At 42.1% G+C, this 18,895-nt stretch overlaps 1 protein-coding gene across 3 annotated transcripts in view; it reads left to right on the plus strand.

Moving 5' to 3' along the window:
• The first annotated feature begins 1,503 nt into the window (after positions 1 to 1,503).
• Positions 1,504 to 18,895, plus strand: part of DGKK (diacylglycerol kinase kappa) — a 116,276-nt gene continuing 98,884 nt past the window's right edge. For all 3 annotated transcript variants that reach the window (XM_087427235.1, XM_087427237.1, XM_087427236.1), the window contains exon 1: positions 1,504 to 2,230. In XM_087427235.1, coding sequence (XP_087283361.1) covers positions 1,610 to 2,230 — 621 coding nt within the window. In that variant the 5' untranslated portion in view covers positions 1,504 to 1,609. The remainder of the gene's footprint in view (positions 2,231 to 18,895) is intronic.

An 18,895-nucleotide genomic window follows, 5' to 3' on the forward strand; every position in this document is an offset into this window, starting at 1 on the left:
GATCTCATCAGAGATTCTGGTGTTTGGAGGGGGCTAGGTGAGACTGTCTTATGCTGTATTATTTACTGCTGGGAAGTGGTGTAGGGAACAGAAAAATGCTGCAGGTTCTAGAAAATTCCAGGTGGGTCAGTATCAGTTGGCAAAAGAAGGATTAGTGGAGGATATTATCTGGGAGGAGAGGGCAAGAGGAGGGGCTGCAGGAGGGCTGCCACCCACAACTGCAGCATTATGTGTGTCAGAGATAAATTCACTTATATTCCAAATTAGGTTTAGAGGTACTCCTTCCAGCATACCCCACACAGCAGTGGCTTAAAGGGTGGTCTTCTCGATTTTTAATTGCAATTTTGCAGTATATTGGCGTCTAAAGTCTAGGTCTGACTGAGGTGATGGTTTGTATGTATGCCTACGTGACTAACAATCGAGAGAGCTTCTAAAGTCTCCCTACGTGGTGGAAGGGTGCTGCGGCAGGGACCCACCGCTCTTTCGCAAGAGAATCTTCCATCCTTAATGTCAGAGTGCTTCGGAAGTATCAAGAGGTGAAAAAGGTGTGAGTGTTGCAGTGAATTTCCCCCAGCCCAAGATACACACACATTAACAAGTTCAGTAAAAAGTCCTGCTGATGCCTGCGAAGTCCAGCTAAAGCAAACAGCAGTCTCCCATGGCAAAGGCAAGCCAGACAGACGCCGGATTGCTGCGGAGACCAGGGCAGCCTCCACTCTGGAGCGCGCAGCCCAGCCGCCGCTTCCAGAGCACTCTTGCCTTGCTCTCGAGGCTACATCTGCAGACTGCGGAAAGCCAGGGCTCCAGCCCTCCCTCATCACACACCTTTCGCGAAGCACCCCGAATCCTGTACCCAACCGCAAACCGCTCGGATCTGACAAAGCTCAGAAATGCAAAAACTGAGAGGGAGGGCAAATTTTACTTCAATCTAAAGGACTGAACACGCAGACACACACACACACACGCACACCGCAACCCCGTGCCGCTTAATTTCTTTTCCCAGGTTAGAAAAAGAAAGATTACTTGCCCACAGAGGCTTGCAGATGGGGGGCAAGTGGTTGGTCCGAGGCCAGGCTCACCTGCTGCTGAGGTAAGAGAGCAGACACAGGATGAAAGCTGTTATGAGCAGCAGCTCACAGCTGAGTGGTTAGGGGGATTGCCAAGACCCTCAAGTTGCCTCTGGCTTTTTTTTTTTTCTGCATTTGCGTCACTAAAGGGTTAAACGCGGCAGGGCTCCAACCACCCCTCACCCCCAACGCCGCTCCACTCCCCCTCCCCTTTTTGTCTCCCCCCCTCCCCTCCCGCGCGTCGTTAGGAGGTCATCAAGCGCTCTGTCCAGTCCGCGTTCGCAAGCCCCTCTGCTTCCCGCCCATCGGGCCTGTGGCTGCTTACGAAGAGGTGTGCGCTCACCGAGGGGCGTGTTCCAACTCTGGGAGTCGCTGAGCGCCCCCGGGTTAGACCTCAGAGCGGAGCCAGCCATGAAGTGGGGCGGGGGAAAGTTTGGCACCCTGCAAGGGGTTGTCGAACTGGAGTGGGCGGGGCGCCCGAGGATACTTTAGCCCTCCCAGCTCAGGGGCGCGGGCTGCCCGACCTGAGGCGGTGTGCGGCCATGGACCGCGGAGCTGCCGCGGCCCAGGGCACTGCCCCGCCTCAGGATGGAGAGCAGCCCGGGGAGTCTCCAGAGCCGCCACCGCCGTGGCCGCCGCCGTCGCCGCCACAGGCTCCTCCGCTGCTCCATGCGCCGTCGCCGGAACCCGCACCACAGTTCTGTCCAGAATCTGCTCCAGAACCCTGTCCGGAGGCGAACCCAGAACCAGCCACAGAACTAGACACAGAAGCGATCCCAGAACCAGATACAGAAGCGGCCCCAGCGCCAACCCCAGGACCAGCCACAGAACTAAACACAGAACTGATCTCAGAACCAGCCAAGAAACCGGCCCCAGAACCAGCCACGGAACCAGCCCCCGAGCTGGCTCCGGAACCAGCCACAGAACCGGCCCCAGAACCAGCCCCAGAAGCGGCCTCAGAGCCGATCCCAGTACCAGCCATAGAACCGGCCCCTGAGCCGGCACCAGAACCAGCCACAGAGTCCTGCCCTGAGCTGGCTCCAGAGTCCTGTCCGGAGCCGAGTCCAGCACCAGGTCTATTGCAGTGTCCAGTTGTCGCTCCAGAGAGGAGTCTAGAGACCTCGTCATCGCCCCGCATGCCAGTGCTGTTGTCCAGCATTAAGGTAAGGAAAAGACCCCCTGGGGCAGGGGGGAAAGAAGCAAGGCGAGGCCAGATGGCTATCGAGCTCACGGGACTCTGGGTACCTTTAATATCCTATTTGGCTGCCACTGACTGGCAAAGAGCTTGGAAAGATGCGGAGATGGGGGAGCCTGGGGGAGTGGGAAGCAGTTGGGAGACGGGAAGCAACATGTGGAAGCGAGAATGGGCTGTTTGGGTCTAGAAACGGGGGTGACAGCACGGGGTGGGAGTGGGAGCAGTTTTCCCCGTGGGGAGAAGTGACAGTGGGGTGAGCGCCTATATTTTGAAAAAGAGGAGGAAGACCCCCCCCAGGGAGCCCAAAAGACCTAGAGAGGTGTTTGGGGCTGGCCCCGGGTACGCAGGGCTGGGATTGAGTGGGGGTGGTGGGACACACCTCTTAGCCACGGTCACTGCCGCAGAGGCCCAAGCTGCGGAGCTGCCGCCGTCTGTTTGGCCCCCTCCCTGCCAGTGGGAGGGGGGTCCTCAGCTGGGGCGCAACTGGCGGCGCTCCAGGGACGTGCGCGGCGCCTCTCTCAGCTGCCGGGCGCTGGTACTCCGGGTGGGGATGAGAGGATGGGCGGCGCCCACGCGCACTGCAGGGGAAGGGCAGGGTTCGCCGAGCAGGAGAGGGAGAGCATGCGCGTGTCGAAGCCACCATTCCACATGTCTGCAGGATTTCCCGGCAGGTAGGTGCAAACACAGTGATACAGTGATGGGCCGCGTCACAAGCGGGCGACTGGCATCCCACACCAGGGCCAGTTGGAAAGGTACAGGAGTCCTGGTTTAAAGACACGAAAATAGGAGTTGGCATTTGAGAACATGTGAATGGGAACCCTCATCTCCTCAGTTTTCATAGATGTCTTCGTAAAACTGTTGCGCTTAGCAGGGAGAAGACGGTGGAGGATCCTCAGGCACCCACCCAGGGGGGAGAAGGGAGGAAGAAGGTTTTCGGTGTTTGCCTTGGACCCCTGAAACCCCGTCTGTTCCTCAGCAGCAGTCTTTCTTGCTTTCTCTATGCTCCCCCTACTCTTCCTTTCCCCTAAACTTTGTTCTACAAGACTGTGAAAAGCATGACAATGCATACATACACCTTCATTTAGCTTCCCCTGCAGGAAAAACAAAACAAAACAGACAAACAAACAAATAACACACTACACCAACAATGCCTGTCCATCCTGCTGCTTAGCAGGGCGTAGGGACACTCTCTGGAATCCTTCTGCTGTGGACCGCACACTTGTAGAATGTAGGGGGAGGGGGCAGAGGTTGGCATCCTGAAATGGAAATGGAAGCACTGGTTGCTTCTTGAATTATGAGTAGGGAGGCTCAAGTTTGCAAAATAATTGCAATGATAAATGACAGAAAAAGAGGAAGGCTAAAGTGAAAAGTTTCACAAAGAAAAAAAGTGCAGAGGTTTAAAAATAAAATAGGTCGGTCTGAGACTAAGACAATTTTTTTTTAATCCAACAACCCCACTCTTCCTAGGGGGTGGCTCTCTCCCCTTCATTCAGTGGCCCTTCCCTGCAGTGATCTCAAGAAGAGAAAGGGTGGGGCAGCTAGACATGGGAGGTCACCCTAACAGGATGCTTGCTCTTGTCTTTTTGGAAGAGTTGGCATGAAGCTGGTGGGAGGGAGACTAGTAGGGACGGCCTGAACTGTGGCCTTCTTAAGTGAGATTTCGGGAACATGACTGAGAAAGTGACACCTGGAGACTTAATTACCAAGATGGCCAGCAAATGTATAGCCCCTTTGGCCTCTGGAAGACTGGTCCTGGGATGAGCCCTATGACAGTGGGTAAGCATCTCCCACCAGCTTGACAGGAAAATGTCTGTTTCCAGACAGATAAGGAGGATCAACGTAAAGGCAATCGGGTTAGCTTCTTCTACATAGTGCCCACCCAGATGTGCTGGCTACCTGACCCACAGGCACTTGGCAGTCCTGGCAGGGGACCAGGACCCCCAGTAGTTTGACTGCCCTTGGTGACTAACCCTTCTCCAACACCCTAGGTGTTGCTATGCAATTGCTCTCTGGTGCAGATGGGAACATCTGATCTTCAGCGATAGGACCATTCTCTGCTGCATCCTCCTCAGGCAAATAGCACCCGCAACCAGCTGACTTGGCATCTTAACATTCAAGGCAAACAGGTTGCCATCTTAGCTGGGGTGACATTGTTCTCAGACACTGCCTCCTTGAGGCAAGCTTGGGAAAAAACAGATACACACACGCACACACACACACACAGACACACACACACAATTTCAGAGATCAAAACAAAATACAGCTCTCATCGTACAATGAAATCCTACAAGGCACGGTCAGTACCAGTAGCTTGAAAGTAGCCTGATAAGTCAAAGGATGAAATGAGCAAAACCAAGTGTTTGAATGTGACTGCAGGTTTCTCCCAGATAATTTTGCTGACTGGTATTGCAGTAAAATAACCAATGTCTTCCAGTGTGTAGTCTGCTCTCTTTTGGGGTTTCAGAACCTGCTGGTTGCAAATCTATGCTAAGCCTGAGGGCAGAGACTGAGAAAAGGGGGCTCATGTTTTCTTTCCAAATAGCTACCAGGATAACATAGTCTGTGAACCAAACCTGTCTATTTCCTTCCTTTCTAAGATGTTTTGATTTCCAGGAAATGAGAGGTAGTCTCCCAACTGGTGGCAGCAGGTGTAAGTAAGGATGTGTGAATTGATTCTGTAACAATGCTATAACTCTCTTGCTGGGAGTGGGGCTTAACGTGAAGTGGACCATATTTGTTTCTCCCCCCTCAACTATGGTTGAAAAAAAGAGAGTTTATATTTTTATTCATTGAGTTTGACCAGCTATGAAATTATAATCACACCATACAGGTGATTGATGAAAATCTGAGAAGAAATAAACTTTTGTGGCTTTTATTTCTGGGGTAGAGAGAGGTATGTGTATACCTTCTAATGACTACACAGTAATTACTGTTACACCCCAAATCATAACAGAACAGTTTCCTGGTATTTTATTTTTTTGCACATATTTTCTTGCAAAGTAGCAAGCCTTTGTTTATATGATATTTCGTAATTCTTGCCTGAATACTTTATCGTCTTATTTCTTAATCTACTTCTTATCGTCTTATTTCTGAGCTTCTCAAAGGTAGACACTGTCTCTCCCTCCACCCCCCTAGTGCCTAATGCAATTCAGCCCTCCCTATTTGTGCTCAATAAACACTTGCTGAAGCGTAAAACCTATCCATTCCATTTCCAGCAACAATGTAGAGACTGCTGCTGTGAATGAATAAAAATGTGTTCTCATTGGTTTCAGAGTGAGAAATAAATGCTTATTTAAATAGCCTGGAAGTACAATGATGTACACCTGAAATTTTTACAATGTTATAAACCAATGTTACTGCAATAAACAAAAAATTTAAAAAAAAAAAAATAAATAAATAAATAAATAGCCTGGAATACATAGTCCTTAAGGAAATACAGTCAATCTTTCCATTTTCAGAATGGATGTTGGAACTGTAATTAAGAAGCAAATTACTAACAATTAAAAGAAAAGGTTTGGAGGGGGCCAGCTCAGTGGCCTAGTGGTTGGGTTTGCACGCTCCGCTTTGGCGGCGCAAGGGTCACAGGTTCTAATCCCAGGCGTGGAGCAGCACACCACTTATCAAGCCATGCTGTGGCAGCATCTCATATACAAAGTAGAGGAGGATGGGCACAGATGTTAGCTCAGGGCCAATCTTCCTCAGCAAAAAGAGGAGGATTGGCAACAGATGTTAGCTCAGGGCCAGTCTTCCTCACCAAAAAAAAAGGTTTGGAAAGTGTCCTTATCCCTTGCAGTCCCAGCAGCAGCAGACTAATGATGATGTTGTTGGTTTCAGAGGTAATAAATTTTTTCATAGGTGAAAGAATATCTGCAGTGACTATATACAGCTTCGGAATTGTAGATTCGAATGTTTAACCTGTTGAAGGTCAGGATGAAATTACTTTCTTTTCTCTTAGGTTCTTTCCCCCCTCCTTGCCAGGTTTTGATAATACCATCTGATTTATTTGGTATATTCTGAAAGTGCTTGAGCATTTGCTGCAGGATGTTCTAGAAAAGATGAGATATTTGGTCAGTGGTCTTTCTTTTCTGAGCATAGAACTCTTATGTGTTTATTAAAATCTCTGACTGGGGCTTCTGCAGATCTGCAGCCCAAAAGGAAAGGCTGAGCCATTACCCAAAGTGCTTCCAAGGAAAGGGAAAAAATCCATAGAGGCCAGGAAACCATTCAGGGACATTATAATAAGGATTATATAATTCCTTTGGCTAGTCACTTTACAGTTTGCAGGATGCTTTCCTCTGCATTATTAACTCTTTTATTTTCCTCAAGAAGGCAGCAGAATGGGAGAGGGAAAAAATAAAACTTGACACCTAATAGGATATAACTGTTAATTTATCTACTGTGGATTCTTTAAAATATCCAACATACGGCTTTCTGTGATACATACGATCCTAATTTGTCTAAGAACAATCTTTAAGCTGACATTCCATTGGCCCTGATTTTTTCCGAAGCAGTGATTGCTGTTCCCCATCTGACGCCACCATAGAACAGGAGCCTGAGAAGGAAGGGGAAGAGGCAGAAGACCCTGAACCTACTTCTCCCAAAGAAGACCTTTTTGGAGAAAGAAAATAAATAGAAATTCTGCTAGGGATGGGGTGCCTAACCTTTCCAAAGCCCGCCAACTGTAATTCCCTCAGTGGACAAAAAATAATTTTAAGGATTAGAAAAAGAAAGCATCCATTCCTAAATGGAGATGCTCCACCCTCACCAAAGCAAATAAACCTTATTCTCAAAATAGAAAAACAAGATCAAAATTTTAAAAAAGGAAAGGGACACTGACCCCAGATAATGAAACTTATCCCTCCCCTGAAAATTATTTTAAGAAAAAAAAAGAAATAAATTCTAAAGGGAAGTGCTCCTCACCCTCACCAAAGCCCATGAAACTTATATCCCCAAGAGAAAAATTAAAAATGAAAATAAAGAGAAATAATCTCAAGATAAACAGTATTTCTAACTTTAAAAAATTCATGAAATTTGTAAACTTTATTTGCACCTCCTGGCCCATGACCAATCCCTTGCACAAATTATGGGGGCAAAAATAAATCTTCCAAAGGGGAGGTCCACCAATCTCACCAAAGCTCCCTAACATTATTTCTTCCAATTATATGAAATGTCCAGAATAGAGAAATTCTTAGAGACAGAGAGTAGATTAGTGGTTGCCAAGGGCTGGGGGGAGGGGGCTGGAGAAGTGTGGGTGATAGCTAAAGGGCACAGGGTTTCTTTGGGGGGGTGATAAAAATGTTCTGAAATTAGATAGTGGTGATGGTTGCACAACTTTGTGAATATTCTAAAAACCACTGACTTGTACACTTTTAAGTGGTGAATTTTATGATATGTGAATTATATCTCAATTAAAAAAACAAGTAAAAGAAAGATATCGGTCCTCCAACTTCAAGATAATGAACCTACTACCTTCCCACAAATAAACAAGTGAATAAATAAGGAAAAAAAGATATTTAAAAAAAGGAACTAAAAGAAAGGAAGATCCTTTTAAGGGCAGGGCCTCGAATCTCAGCAAAGAAAATAACCTTTAGTCACCCTTCAATTCTTTTTCTTTTGAGAAAAACAAACAAAAAAGGAAATCTTTTTAAGGGTAGATACTTTCAAAATCATCAAACTCAATGAAATTTACTAATCCCTCCACCCCAGTTACGCACAAACATTTTAACAAAATGAAAGAAATATTCAAGGCCAGGGTGCCTGATCTTGCCAGATCTCCTGAATTTTTAATTCCCAGAAAAGAGAAAAAAAGAAACAAAGGAAATAATCCCCTCCAAGGGAAGATGCCTCATCCTCTCCAAAGCACGTGAACCCTATTCTCAAATACAAATTTTTAAGATTTAATAGAAAATTAATAATGGAAAGGCGTGTATATTGGTGGAGGGGATGATATCAATGAAATGAAAACAGAATCTTCTTAAAGAGGAGTGCTTCAGCCTTGGAAGACCTATGAGCTTTTCTGTCAAAATATATCAAAAACAAAGGCAAATATTTTTTAAGGAAGAAAAACTAATATCAAATCCTTCTAATGGGAGGTGACCTGAATTCTTGCAAACCCAAAAGCTTTGTTCTTAATATAGGAAATTTAAAAATTAGAAAGATAAATAGAAAAGGTAGGAGAGAAACAGAAACAAAACCAAGAAAGTCCTCTTAGGGAAAGATATCCCCAGCCTCAACAAAGTCCCTTTTTTTCTCAAAAAGAGTAAATACATTAAGAATTGGGAGGAAAGAAGGAAGGAAACGAATAGGATATTTTAAAAGAGAAAGCTCCTTTTTAGGGAAGGAAGATGCCCCCAAACTCACCAAAGTCACTGAACATTTAAATAGAAAGAAAGAGAGAGGGAGAGAGGGAGGAGGAGGGGCAAGAGGAGGAAGATGTGGAGGGAGAGAGAGGGAGAAGTGGAGGGAGGGAAATAGAGGAAGAAAAAAATAAGTTAAGGATAATTAATTAAGGAAGAAATTCTCAGGGAATGTGCACCAATGCCTTATTGAAGATAATGCATATTATTCCTGATGATCAACCCACTCCACCCCCTACAAAAAGGAGAAAAAAAAACACAAAATCTCTTTCTAATGCTTCTTCAAGGGAATATGCACCCAATTTCACCCAAACTCAGGGACTTTATCTTCCAGCCTTCAAATATTTCTTTTTTTTTAATAAAAGGAAAGAAAAGAAAATCATTCAAGGAAAGATGCTCCCAATTTTATTTATTCCAATAAATTATGTATTTTAAAGAAAAGAAAGAAAAAGAAATCCTCCTGAGGAGGGCTCCCCAACCTCATTAAAACCGGTGGCCCTTATAACTCCTCTCCACAAAACCTAGTTTTTTAAAAATGGAAATCCTTCAAACCTAAAGAGAGGTGCTCCCTTAACTCCACCAAAAGCAAGGAATCTTTTTCCTGGGAGATTTCTTTAAAGAAAAATCCTTCCATCATAAGAAGAGACACCTTCAACTTCACTAAAATCAATAGACCTTAGTCCTCTCCACACCCAAAAGGAAAAAAGAAAAAAAGAATTTTAAGGGGAAAAAAAGAGAAATTCTCCTAACCTAAGGCAAGTTGGCCATAATCTCACCAACACCACTGAACTTGATTCCCCTAAAGAGATTTTTTAAAGAAAGAGCAAAAAAGAGAGAAAAAAGCCTATCTTTTAAGAAAAAGTATCCTCTCCACCCACCCCACTCGAAAGACTAGAAAGTATTATACAAAGAAAAGGTAATATCATTCTAGAACAGTGCCAGTGAACCTTAAATTCAGCACCTGAGGCTGAAGGGTAGTAAATGTTTAATCCCAGGCTGGCTTCCCTCTGCCCCCCAGCCCACTTCTGGTTACCTTCCCCCCTCAGTCAGTCAGGCTGTGCACTCAGGAAAGGCAAACCCTGTCCATGGAAAACAGGATTAGGAAGGCAAACCTTCTGGGGAAAAATTATATACCTCTTTTCCAAACCAAACAGAAATTATTTGGAGATTAGCTGCATCATTGCTCCCCTCTAATACTATAGAAACTCCAGAGTTGATGATAAACTCTAAAGCAGTGACACTCTTACAATTAACTTCCAAATTAGACACACACTCCTACCTAGCAGAGAAAGACCCTTAGCCAATTCAATAATGGGGTTCTTACAGTGGTTGTCTAATCATGTGCTCACTTAAATATCTGTTCTCATAGAGTGATAATGGGCTTGATTTTCACAAATACATAAAATTTGCAAGTCAGATTTACAAGGAGAGAATAAGACTCAATTAATGTTTTCTAAATTTTTTAATTCATTTATTTATTTACAAATTAAATTGAGTACCTACTCTATGTCCTATGTCTTTAGCATTGAGGATTCCATGGTGGGAAAAATCACATAGATGAGACTTCCTTTAAGTAATACTGGTAAATGAGAGACCCAATTACCAAAACAGATATACAGGGTGTGATTATTTTTTTTACCAGATGCTTTACTGAGGCATTCACTTAAGTAGTCAATTCTGTCAGCATACGGCTTCTTAAACAAGACTTTAATGTAATAAAATAAAGGAATATATGTTTATTTCAGAGAATGTAGAAAATCAAGAAAGCTTCCAAAAAGTAAATAAAAATTATAGCACCCCACAACTCAAGAGATAATTACTGTTAATATTTTGATATATTTTTCATTTATTTTCTCTGAATACATGCTTATAGTCTACAACAGTAAGGCTTTAGGGAATGTGCAATTGTGTCGCAGGCTTCCCCTGCCCCAGTTACCTCCCCCACTTAATTATTAGATCATGTGTACTGTTCTACATTGTATTTAAGAAACACTTGTTAATTTTAGCTTAAAGTTTTTCTAGTCAAACACTTTTATGATCTGATTGATAAACGTGTTTGAAACAGAACTGTTCAGGGATGTATTTGCAGTGTAAAGCAATGAGAGTATACAAACAAATGTCCATATATCGATGGCAGTTTGATCTCACCTTTACTAACTGCACTTCTTGGACAGCCAGACTTCATTTGTCCAGCTAGCTTTTGTGACTTGGGCTTGAAGAAGGAGACCCGGAACAAAACCCACCTTCTTCCCACTGTTGAATTCCCAAAAAGAACATCTAAATTTCGGAGACTCTTCACTTTAACCACATGCAAAAATGTCCTGATGGCTTTGTCTCTTTAACACAAAGTTACCAAATCATGCTCTTCTACGTACCTCCTACCCAGAAGAGAACATATGTGTAAGGACATTATCAACAATTATAAGGAGATAGAATATTCAATTCATCCAGCTTTCATTAACCAAATTGGTAGAAAATTGAGAGTTAATAAACTGTAGTATACAATCCAATCAAGGTTGAATCAGTAATTTAAAAGGCAAGTGTAATGTGGTATTGAGTAAGGTCAGAATCTTCAGCCTTGTCTGTAGCACTTAGAGATTTTCATCTTCCAAAGTATTACAGGCATTTGCTGTTTAAGCCTTTTGCTTTAAAGAGCCTGTAAAAGAGACATTGGCCCCTGAGGACAAGGATCCCCATCCCCTTGTTTCCCTCATAGCACAGGGTGAGGCACGTGATACTGTGGGATTCTGAGAGAGAGGTGTGATGCTCCTACCCAGAGCTATGTAGAGTTCTTCTGAAACAAGAGGCAATGGGCATAGGGGCTGAGCCTGGCCCTTGCCTCCAGGAATAGGAGGGGGATGGAAGAATTGCTTGCAGGGCTCAACTAAGAACATTCAGAATCCTGTATGTTCATTCATTTGTCTTCTCCTGCAGCTAATGTCTCTACTTGTTCTCTTCTGGGATTTCACAGCTTGAGGCAGAAAATGAAAGGTACCTGCTGAGTAAAATTTGTTAATCTCCTTGGCTGTTAGTAGAGACAATTGAAACCAGGAAAGTTTTCCTTAACCCCGGGCTCTGATAATTGAGTCCGCACTCTCCTGAAGCCGGCTCCAGCATCACAGCACCATCCTCTGAACCCCAACTCTAACAATAGTCTCTGCGGCCCATTTTAGAACTACCATGATTGTTAATTTTCCCTTAATAAGTGTCATTTGCATTTATTATGTACCTTTAACATATTTCGTGGTTTATTTACATCACTGTACATGTCCCTTGCAATCTAAAAGGAAAATGTGATGTAGCTTTATTAAAACAGCTAAGCATAAACAGCAAAGAGGAAAGTAAGGCTACGGAACAAGATTATTGATCTCACAAAACTAACAAGTTGGTGCCCTTCTCACTAACCTAACTCTTCTCCCAGTAACCTAATTACTGTGACAGTTTCCCTCCCACCAGGCTTGAGTAAAACATAACTTTCCTCTTACCCAGAATTTGGATATTGCTGTCACTTTCTCACTCCCTCACCTTACTCTGCTTGACTGTCAAGACTAATTAAAGGAATAATTTTGGCATTGCTATGGTCTCCTTTGCTTTCATTTACTCAACTTGGTGACAAGATCTCCAGGGCATTTTGGGGCGGTGGGGGGAGGCCTTCACTTTGGTTTCACATGGACTCAAAGCAACCATTTAGTGGCTCTCTTCATGGTTTTCTTATTATATTACTTCTCACTAGTGAGTCCTCTTTCTAGAAATTCCTGGAAAAGCCTTACTTTGCCTTTCCATCATCCCGCATCAGCACTAAACTTTTTATTTTTTTTGGGAGGAGATCAGCCCTGTGCTAACATCTGCCAATCCTCCTCTTTTTTTTTTTTGTTGTTGTTGCTAAGGAAGACTGGCCCTGGGCTAACATCTGTGCCCATCTTCCTCCACTTTATATGGGACACCGCCACAGCATGGCTTGCCAAGCAGTGCGTCGGTGTGCACCCGGGATCCCAACCGGCGAACCCCGGGCCGCCGCAGTGGAGCAGGCGCACTTAACCGCTTGCGCCATCCGGCTGGCCCCAGCACTAAAGTTTTTAAGAGTTCCTCTATCTTTTCTCTAATGGTGGAAAACAAAGATAGACATTCTCAGGCAGCTTGAAAGTTTGCTTTTTTTTTTTTGGTTTGTTTGTATTCAGCATAGTATGGCATCATTGTGAACTACACGTATACATATCTGCAAATTAGTTCATTAAGTGTTCGATAATTAGGTAATTGGTGTTTTAAATGCTTTACAATACGATACATATGTGGAGCATTGTTACATAGGTATTTTAGAGTGTTTTAGTGATATTTGAGGAAATTGGTTGGGGTTTTTAAGATGGAATGGGAATGCGTTATTACTTTTCCCATTTAGAATAATGGAATAAAGTTTCCCGCTATCCAAAAATCCCCACTATCCAACAAGTTTTCAGGGATGGATTAGATTCAGATATCAGGGACTGCCTGATAAGAAATTCACTTTGACAAAAGAAATTTAGGGGAAAAAAATGAAGAAGTTGTTTGAGGCAAGTGGGAATGATATATCCTTCTCAAACCTACAGAAAACCAAAATTAAATTAAGCAGTGACAGTGAAAAGTATTAGATAGAAGTAAGATTATGCTTGAATTGGGCAGGTGAGGCCAGGGCCAACAGACAGAAGAGTGAGGCCCTAGTATATGGAGTTAGAAAAAAGGCCACTTTGATAGAATCATAGAGTACAGATTGAGATATTGTGGAAAATAAAGTAGATGAGGAAAGTCCTATTGAAACTTCGAAGGCAACTGACAAAATTGTGTATATCATGCAACTGATGAGGTGCAACCATTGGAGGGCTGTTGATTAGTAAAATAACATGGATGAAGGAGAGGGTTGGTTGATGGGGCATATGATTAAAAACTATCTAACTTTCAATTTCTTTATATGCCAAATTCCAGATTAAACTACTAAAGCTAAAAATTGAAGAAATAATTACATTATCTACTGTACTTTTTCTACTGTTTTGGGCCTTCTTTGACCCACATTCCACTTTTGTAAGAGTCTGGTCTGCTTTCTCTATGATATTTTTTCTATTTCATATCACAGGGTTTTATACAGCAAAAGTAAGAAACTATGGTGGGAATCCAGTGAAACCTTTTATCTTCAGTATTGTAGAACCATAGAATGTCCTGAAAATGAACTTTGGGGATCAGCTAGTCCAGTGTTTTTAAAACCTTTTTAGCCATGGAATTTTTTTTATGTTTTTCTCAATGAAATCTTAAATGAAAGCCCAATATTTAACATAAATACAAGAAATATTTCATTAGTTTTCTATGCTAAAATGGGTTTGTAACTGATGTACCTTCCCAGTTGTTTATTTTAAGCTAATAGGAAAGTGAGTTTGCACTACCTGTTGATTATTGGCTTCTCAGCAAGGATGCTGATGATGTAGGAACACATTGGATAGTAAAAAAAAAAAAAAGCAAGTCGCAGTTTAAAATTTGGCCTAAAATATTCCAGAAAGTAGATAATACTCTCCTGGAAACATGGCCATTCTAGAGAGTTCCTCCTCCGCCCCCCCACCCTAGGAATATGTTACAACTATCTCATAAAGTGGGTTGTGATAATGTGCACTGTCTTTGCTTATAGGAATATATTTATTATTGGGTATTGTGTTCCTGACTAAGGACACCATACAAAGTAAATTGTAGCTATAACTAAAAATATGTAGTAAAAGCTAATATATATATTAACTGTAAGCCTCTGTAATAATTTAAAACAGTAAAATTGTTCCAAGACATATAAAATGGGCATAAATGTACCATACACATTGATTTTGTAAGGGGCCCTAGTGTACTATAAATTGTACATGCAGTGCATAAAAGAGCCAGTTTTACATGAATTTAATCTATTATTATTTGGTTAGAATTTGCACTCTGCCTGCATCCAGAAAGGATATGAAGTATCCTACAAAATTAAACACATACAAAACAGAAAAATCAAGCACAAATAAAAACAGGACAAAACAAATTCAAAGCAGTGGTGAATGAGACTTTAAACTAATACATGCTATTATAATAAACCCTAATTACACATTTAGTTAGCAGTACTTTTGTTTGCTGCCTTTGGTGGTTGAAGAACTTTGGGGAATGATTTGAATGACTCAGGCCTCTTAAAGTTGGTATCCAAGGAAGTTTGAGCTGATGCCTCATTTTTATGCAATACGTCTTCCTGTAGCAAGGTGCAGCAACCACAAAATGAAGAACTAAAAGTTGCCAAGATTGTGGGATAGGTGTTAATTAGCTGTCCTAGAAGGCTACAGGCTTGGGTTATTTTGGTGTGCCTGCATTTTTCTAATATTCTAATGGATGTGTCTGTGAGGCATAAAACTATGGAACTTCCTCAAATGAAATATTATTTCAATTAAAATTTATTTCTCAAATAAATCCGAATGGTGCCTTGTAGTCAGGGTTCAAAGTTTGCACTCTTTCTTAGATTGGGAGTTACTTCAAGTTGGTTCTAGTCATGATAACCAATTTACATAGCTGTGCAATATGGGGTAAATTGCTTAATTTTTCCGTGGTTTAGTTTTTGTGTCTCTTAAATGAAGCCAGTAACGTGCTGCTGACTCAGCTCAGCTCGGCAGTCTCCTCCAGCAAGTCTTCACTGGTGTCCTATCTGGGCTAGGTGCCCTTCCTCTGGGCTCCCATAGCACCCTATACAAACCTCTACTTCTCATTTGCCATATATACTGAGATTATCAGCTTGCGTATCACATTAGGGCTATAAGGTAAAGCCCATAGGGCCTAATATACTGCCTGCCACTCAATAAATGGTGGCTGAACTACTTTATAAAAATATCATAAAGGCTGAATGAGAAATTGATTTGAAACACATATTTTAGAAAGAAGAAATATGCAAATACTAACTCATTTTGGTATTATTTGTATATGTGGCATGATATTTGCTGTCATCATTTTCTATCTTTAGGTACACAGATAAGTTTTAATATATTCACCCCTCAAAAAATGGATTTAGCAATTCAGGTGCATTACCAGTAGGTGATGGTAGGCAGAGCTGCCTCATATCCTCCCAGAGGGCTGTAGTTTTTTCTAACTCACATAGAGGGACCCTACGCATTAGTAGCAGCCCTGTATTGATCATGCGGTCTTGAATTACCAGTCTTTGGTTATAAATGTAGTTAATTTTGATAAAAATGAGAATGATGAGTTATCTAGTCAGATCTTTAAAAAAATGCAAATTTATTAAAACACTCAAGTACAGCAACACTAAAGAATATTATACTTAAGTATAGTATGTAGACAGCAGGGTTAAACATGTAACTAGACACCACTTGGTACCCTTTTCACTAATCTTAACTGTTAATAAGAATTTAATCCATTTATGGTATTCTTTTCACCTTAATTGAAAAGCTCCTGACTCATTATCTTGGTGTCAATTTTCTCCTGTAGCTAGCACTTGAATTTGGAGCTATGTGTCAATATGACTATTCCGAGGTTCTCCCTTTCTTGTGAGGACTAAGAAGCAACAACTAAGCTTTGATGTCCCCTTGGCAGTCCAAGTTTTATCCAAAATAGCTTTCTACTAGTTACAGGAAAAGCCTTAACTTGTTTCACCAATGCCTCTGATCAGATCAGCACCTTGACCTTGAAAATGGTCTCATCAGCAAAGAGAATATGGAGTCTCTACTTAGACAGCAGGAAACTCTACCAGCCATCTTGTTTCCAATCAGAAGGAACAACTTGTCCCTTAAATGAGATAGACAACTTCTACCCTTTCCAGAATAGCTACTGGGCAGGATCACCACATAAAGTTGTGCAGGTTGTACGCTATATGATGCTGCTGTGTCTAAGGGGACACCTTTCACAATGTAGATGTTATATATACATATGTATCATGTAATATATATACATACATACATACATATATATATTCTAACAATTTTCCTGCAGATGGCAGTCAAGTGCCTCACTCTAATGAAATCGGTATATTATGACAATCTTCTGACAAATGGAAGTAAAATATCTTTATCAAATGGTGCCTTTTCCTGATGTGCCTAAAGGTGTCTTATGGGCTGATCCTGCTACTAGTTCCTTACATTTAAATACAATGGCCCCCTTAGCAACTCCCTAGAAGCCTATAAATCATATGCTCAGAACCGATTTCCAAAAGCACCTATTTTATTGCATATCATATTTAAGCTGAGCATCATTTTAAAACAGAAACCTGTAACAAGGGTTTGAAACAGGAATTTATAGGGGCGAAGGCATAGGCAGGCATACATCCACGGGTACACACTGGTACATTCACTCCCAGGAACATGCCTAAGAATATATACTCCAATAGCTGAACAGCCTGGTAGGTAGGCATACACACACACACACACACACACACACACACACACAGTGATAAATAGACATTTAGCTGGACCTTGAAGCATTTAAAGGAGGAGGCTCTGGCTGCTCACTCTGGTGCCAGCCTTCTGCCCAGCTCTCCTATTTAACCTATTTTCAGCTGTCTCACTCCCACAGGCAATGAGTTCCCTTAAGTTAACATGCTCTTATGTGAGTTCAATTCAACAAACCTTTCTAAGGGCTTACTAGTGACAAAGAACTGTGCTAAGTAGATATAGAAAGCCACTCAGTCTTGGAAAGTTGTTTGAAGGAGGTGCGATCTGAACCATGTCTGAAGATTAAGTAGGACTTTGATAGGCAAACATGGGAAAAGAGACAGGAGGCAGAGGGAATATCTTAAGCATAGACATGGAAGAGGTAGAAAGGTTGATGCTCTGAGAATCCCACAAAGAATGGATATCTCACAAAGAATTGGAACTTTTAGTGCATCAGAAAGAAAGGCTGGAAAAGTTAAGTGGGAGCCAAATTGCAGATGGCCTTGAATGCCAGGTGAAGGAATGTATGTTCTATTCAATAAGCAGTGGAGAATCATGGAAGGTTTTTGATTGAGAGTGACATAACTAGGTTTAGAACTAGGTTTAGATTTAAGAAAATTGTCAATACATAGGATGAGTTAGACAGGAAGGCTCTAGAGAAAGGGACAGCAGTCTAGGTAAGAGATATAGAGGACCTAAGGCAATCCGTATGGGAAGAAGTAGACAGAAGAGATGCTGACAGGATTTGGTTTGTAACTAACTGGGTGTGAATGATGGGGGAGAGAGAAGAGTGGAAGGTGACTCTAAACTTTCTAGCCTGGAGTTGTTAAAATTATAGAGAAGACAGGAGTAAAAGCAGGCTTACGTAGTAGCTAGAGAAAGATTATGAGTTCAGTTTTGCAAAATTTGAGTTTGAGGTGTCGGTAAGGTCTAAGCTCAAGCCAGTGATTAAAGAAAGGCAAGAACTTAAGGGTTCAAGGACCAAAGTGTGTATGTTTTGCCGTGAACAATAGGCAGGGTGGAAAAAGTCTATTGCCCCCGCCCCCCACCCACCCCCCAGTTGAAAGCAATGAAACGAAATCAATAGAATCAGATAATGGAAGAGAGATGAATGTGGACAAATAATGTTGGGGGAAATAGGCAGAGAAAAAATACAGATTTAGAAATCGAAATATTGGAAGAGAAGGGAGAAAGAAGAGACTGTAGTATTTTTAAGGAACGTTTTAAAGTGTTGATCCTGAGTAATATTTTTCAATAACTTTTCTATCCTCTCCTTTGGCTATTTTCTCTTTGTTGATGAAAATTCTCTGAATGGTCTTGAAAGGAGAGGGAATATTGTTAATGTGTTGTCCTCCATAGGATATTAGTGGCTTTTCTCTCATTACCCAAGTCTTTAGTTGTAAGCTTAGAAATATACTATGTTTAGGGAAACCAGTAAGAAAGGTTAATCGTTATCTAATTATTAATAGGAAGAGCATGAGAATATTTCTCTCATGTTAAAATAAGAAGAAGAATATATTGTTCTCTATATCAAAGATTCTATTTTCTTTTTGAGGAAGATTAGCCCTGAGCTAACATCTGTTGCCAATCCTCCTCTTTTTTGCTGAGGAAGATTGGCCCTGGGCCAACATCTGTGCCCATCTTCCTCTACTTTATAAGTGGGATGCCTGCCACAGCATGGTTTGATAAGCAGTGCATAGGTCTGCGCCCGGGATCTGAACCTGCAAATCCTGGGCTGCCAAAGCGGAGTGCACAAACTTAACCGCTACGCCACCGGGCCAGTCCCCAAAGATTCTATTTTAAAGCTCTTCACACATAGTAGGCACTTAATAACTGTTGAATTAATGAGAATAACAAAGCAGTCTTATA

Source organism: Ceratotherium simum, chromosome X, assembly GCF_057802395.1.
Source record: "Ceratotherium simum simum isolate JZ-2026a chromosome X, ASM5780239v1, whole genome shotgun sequence".
Lineage (NCBI taxonomy): Eukaryota > Metazoa > Chordata > Mammalia > Perissodactyla > Rhinocerotidae > Ceratotherium > Ceratotherium simum.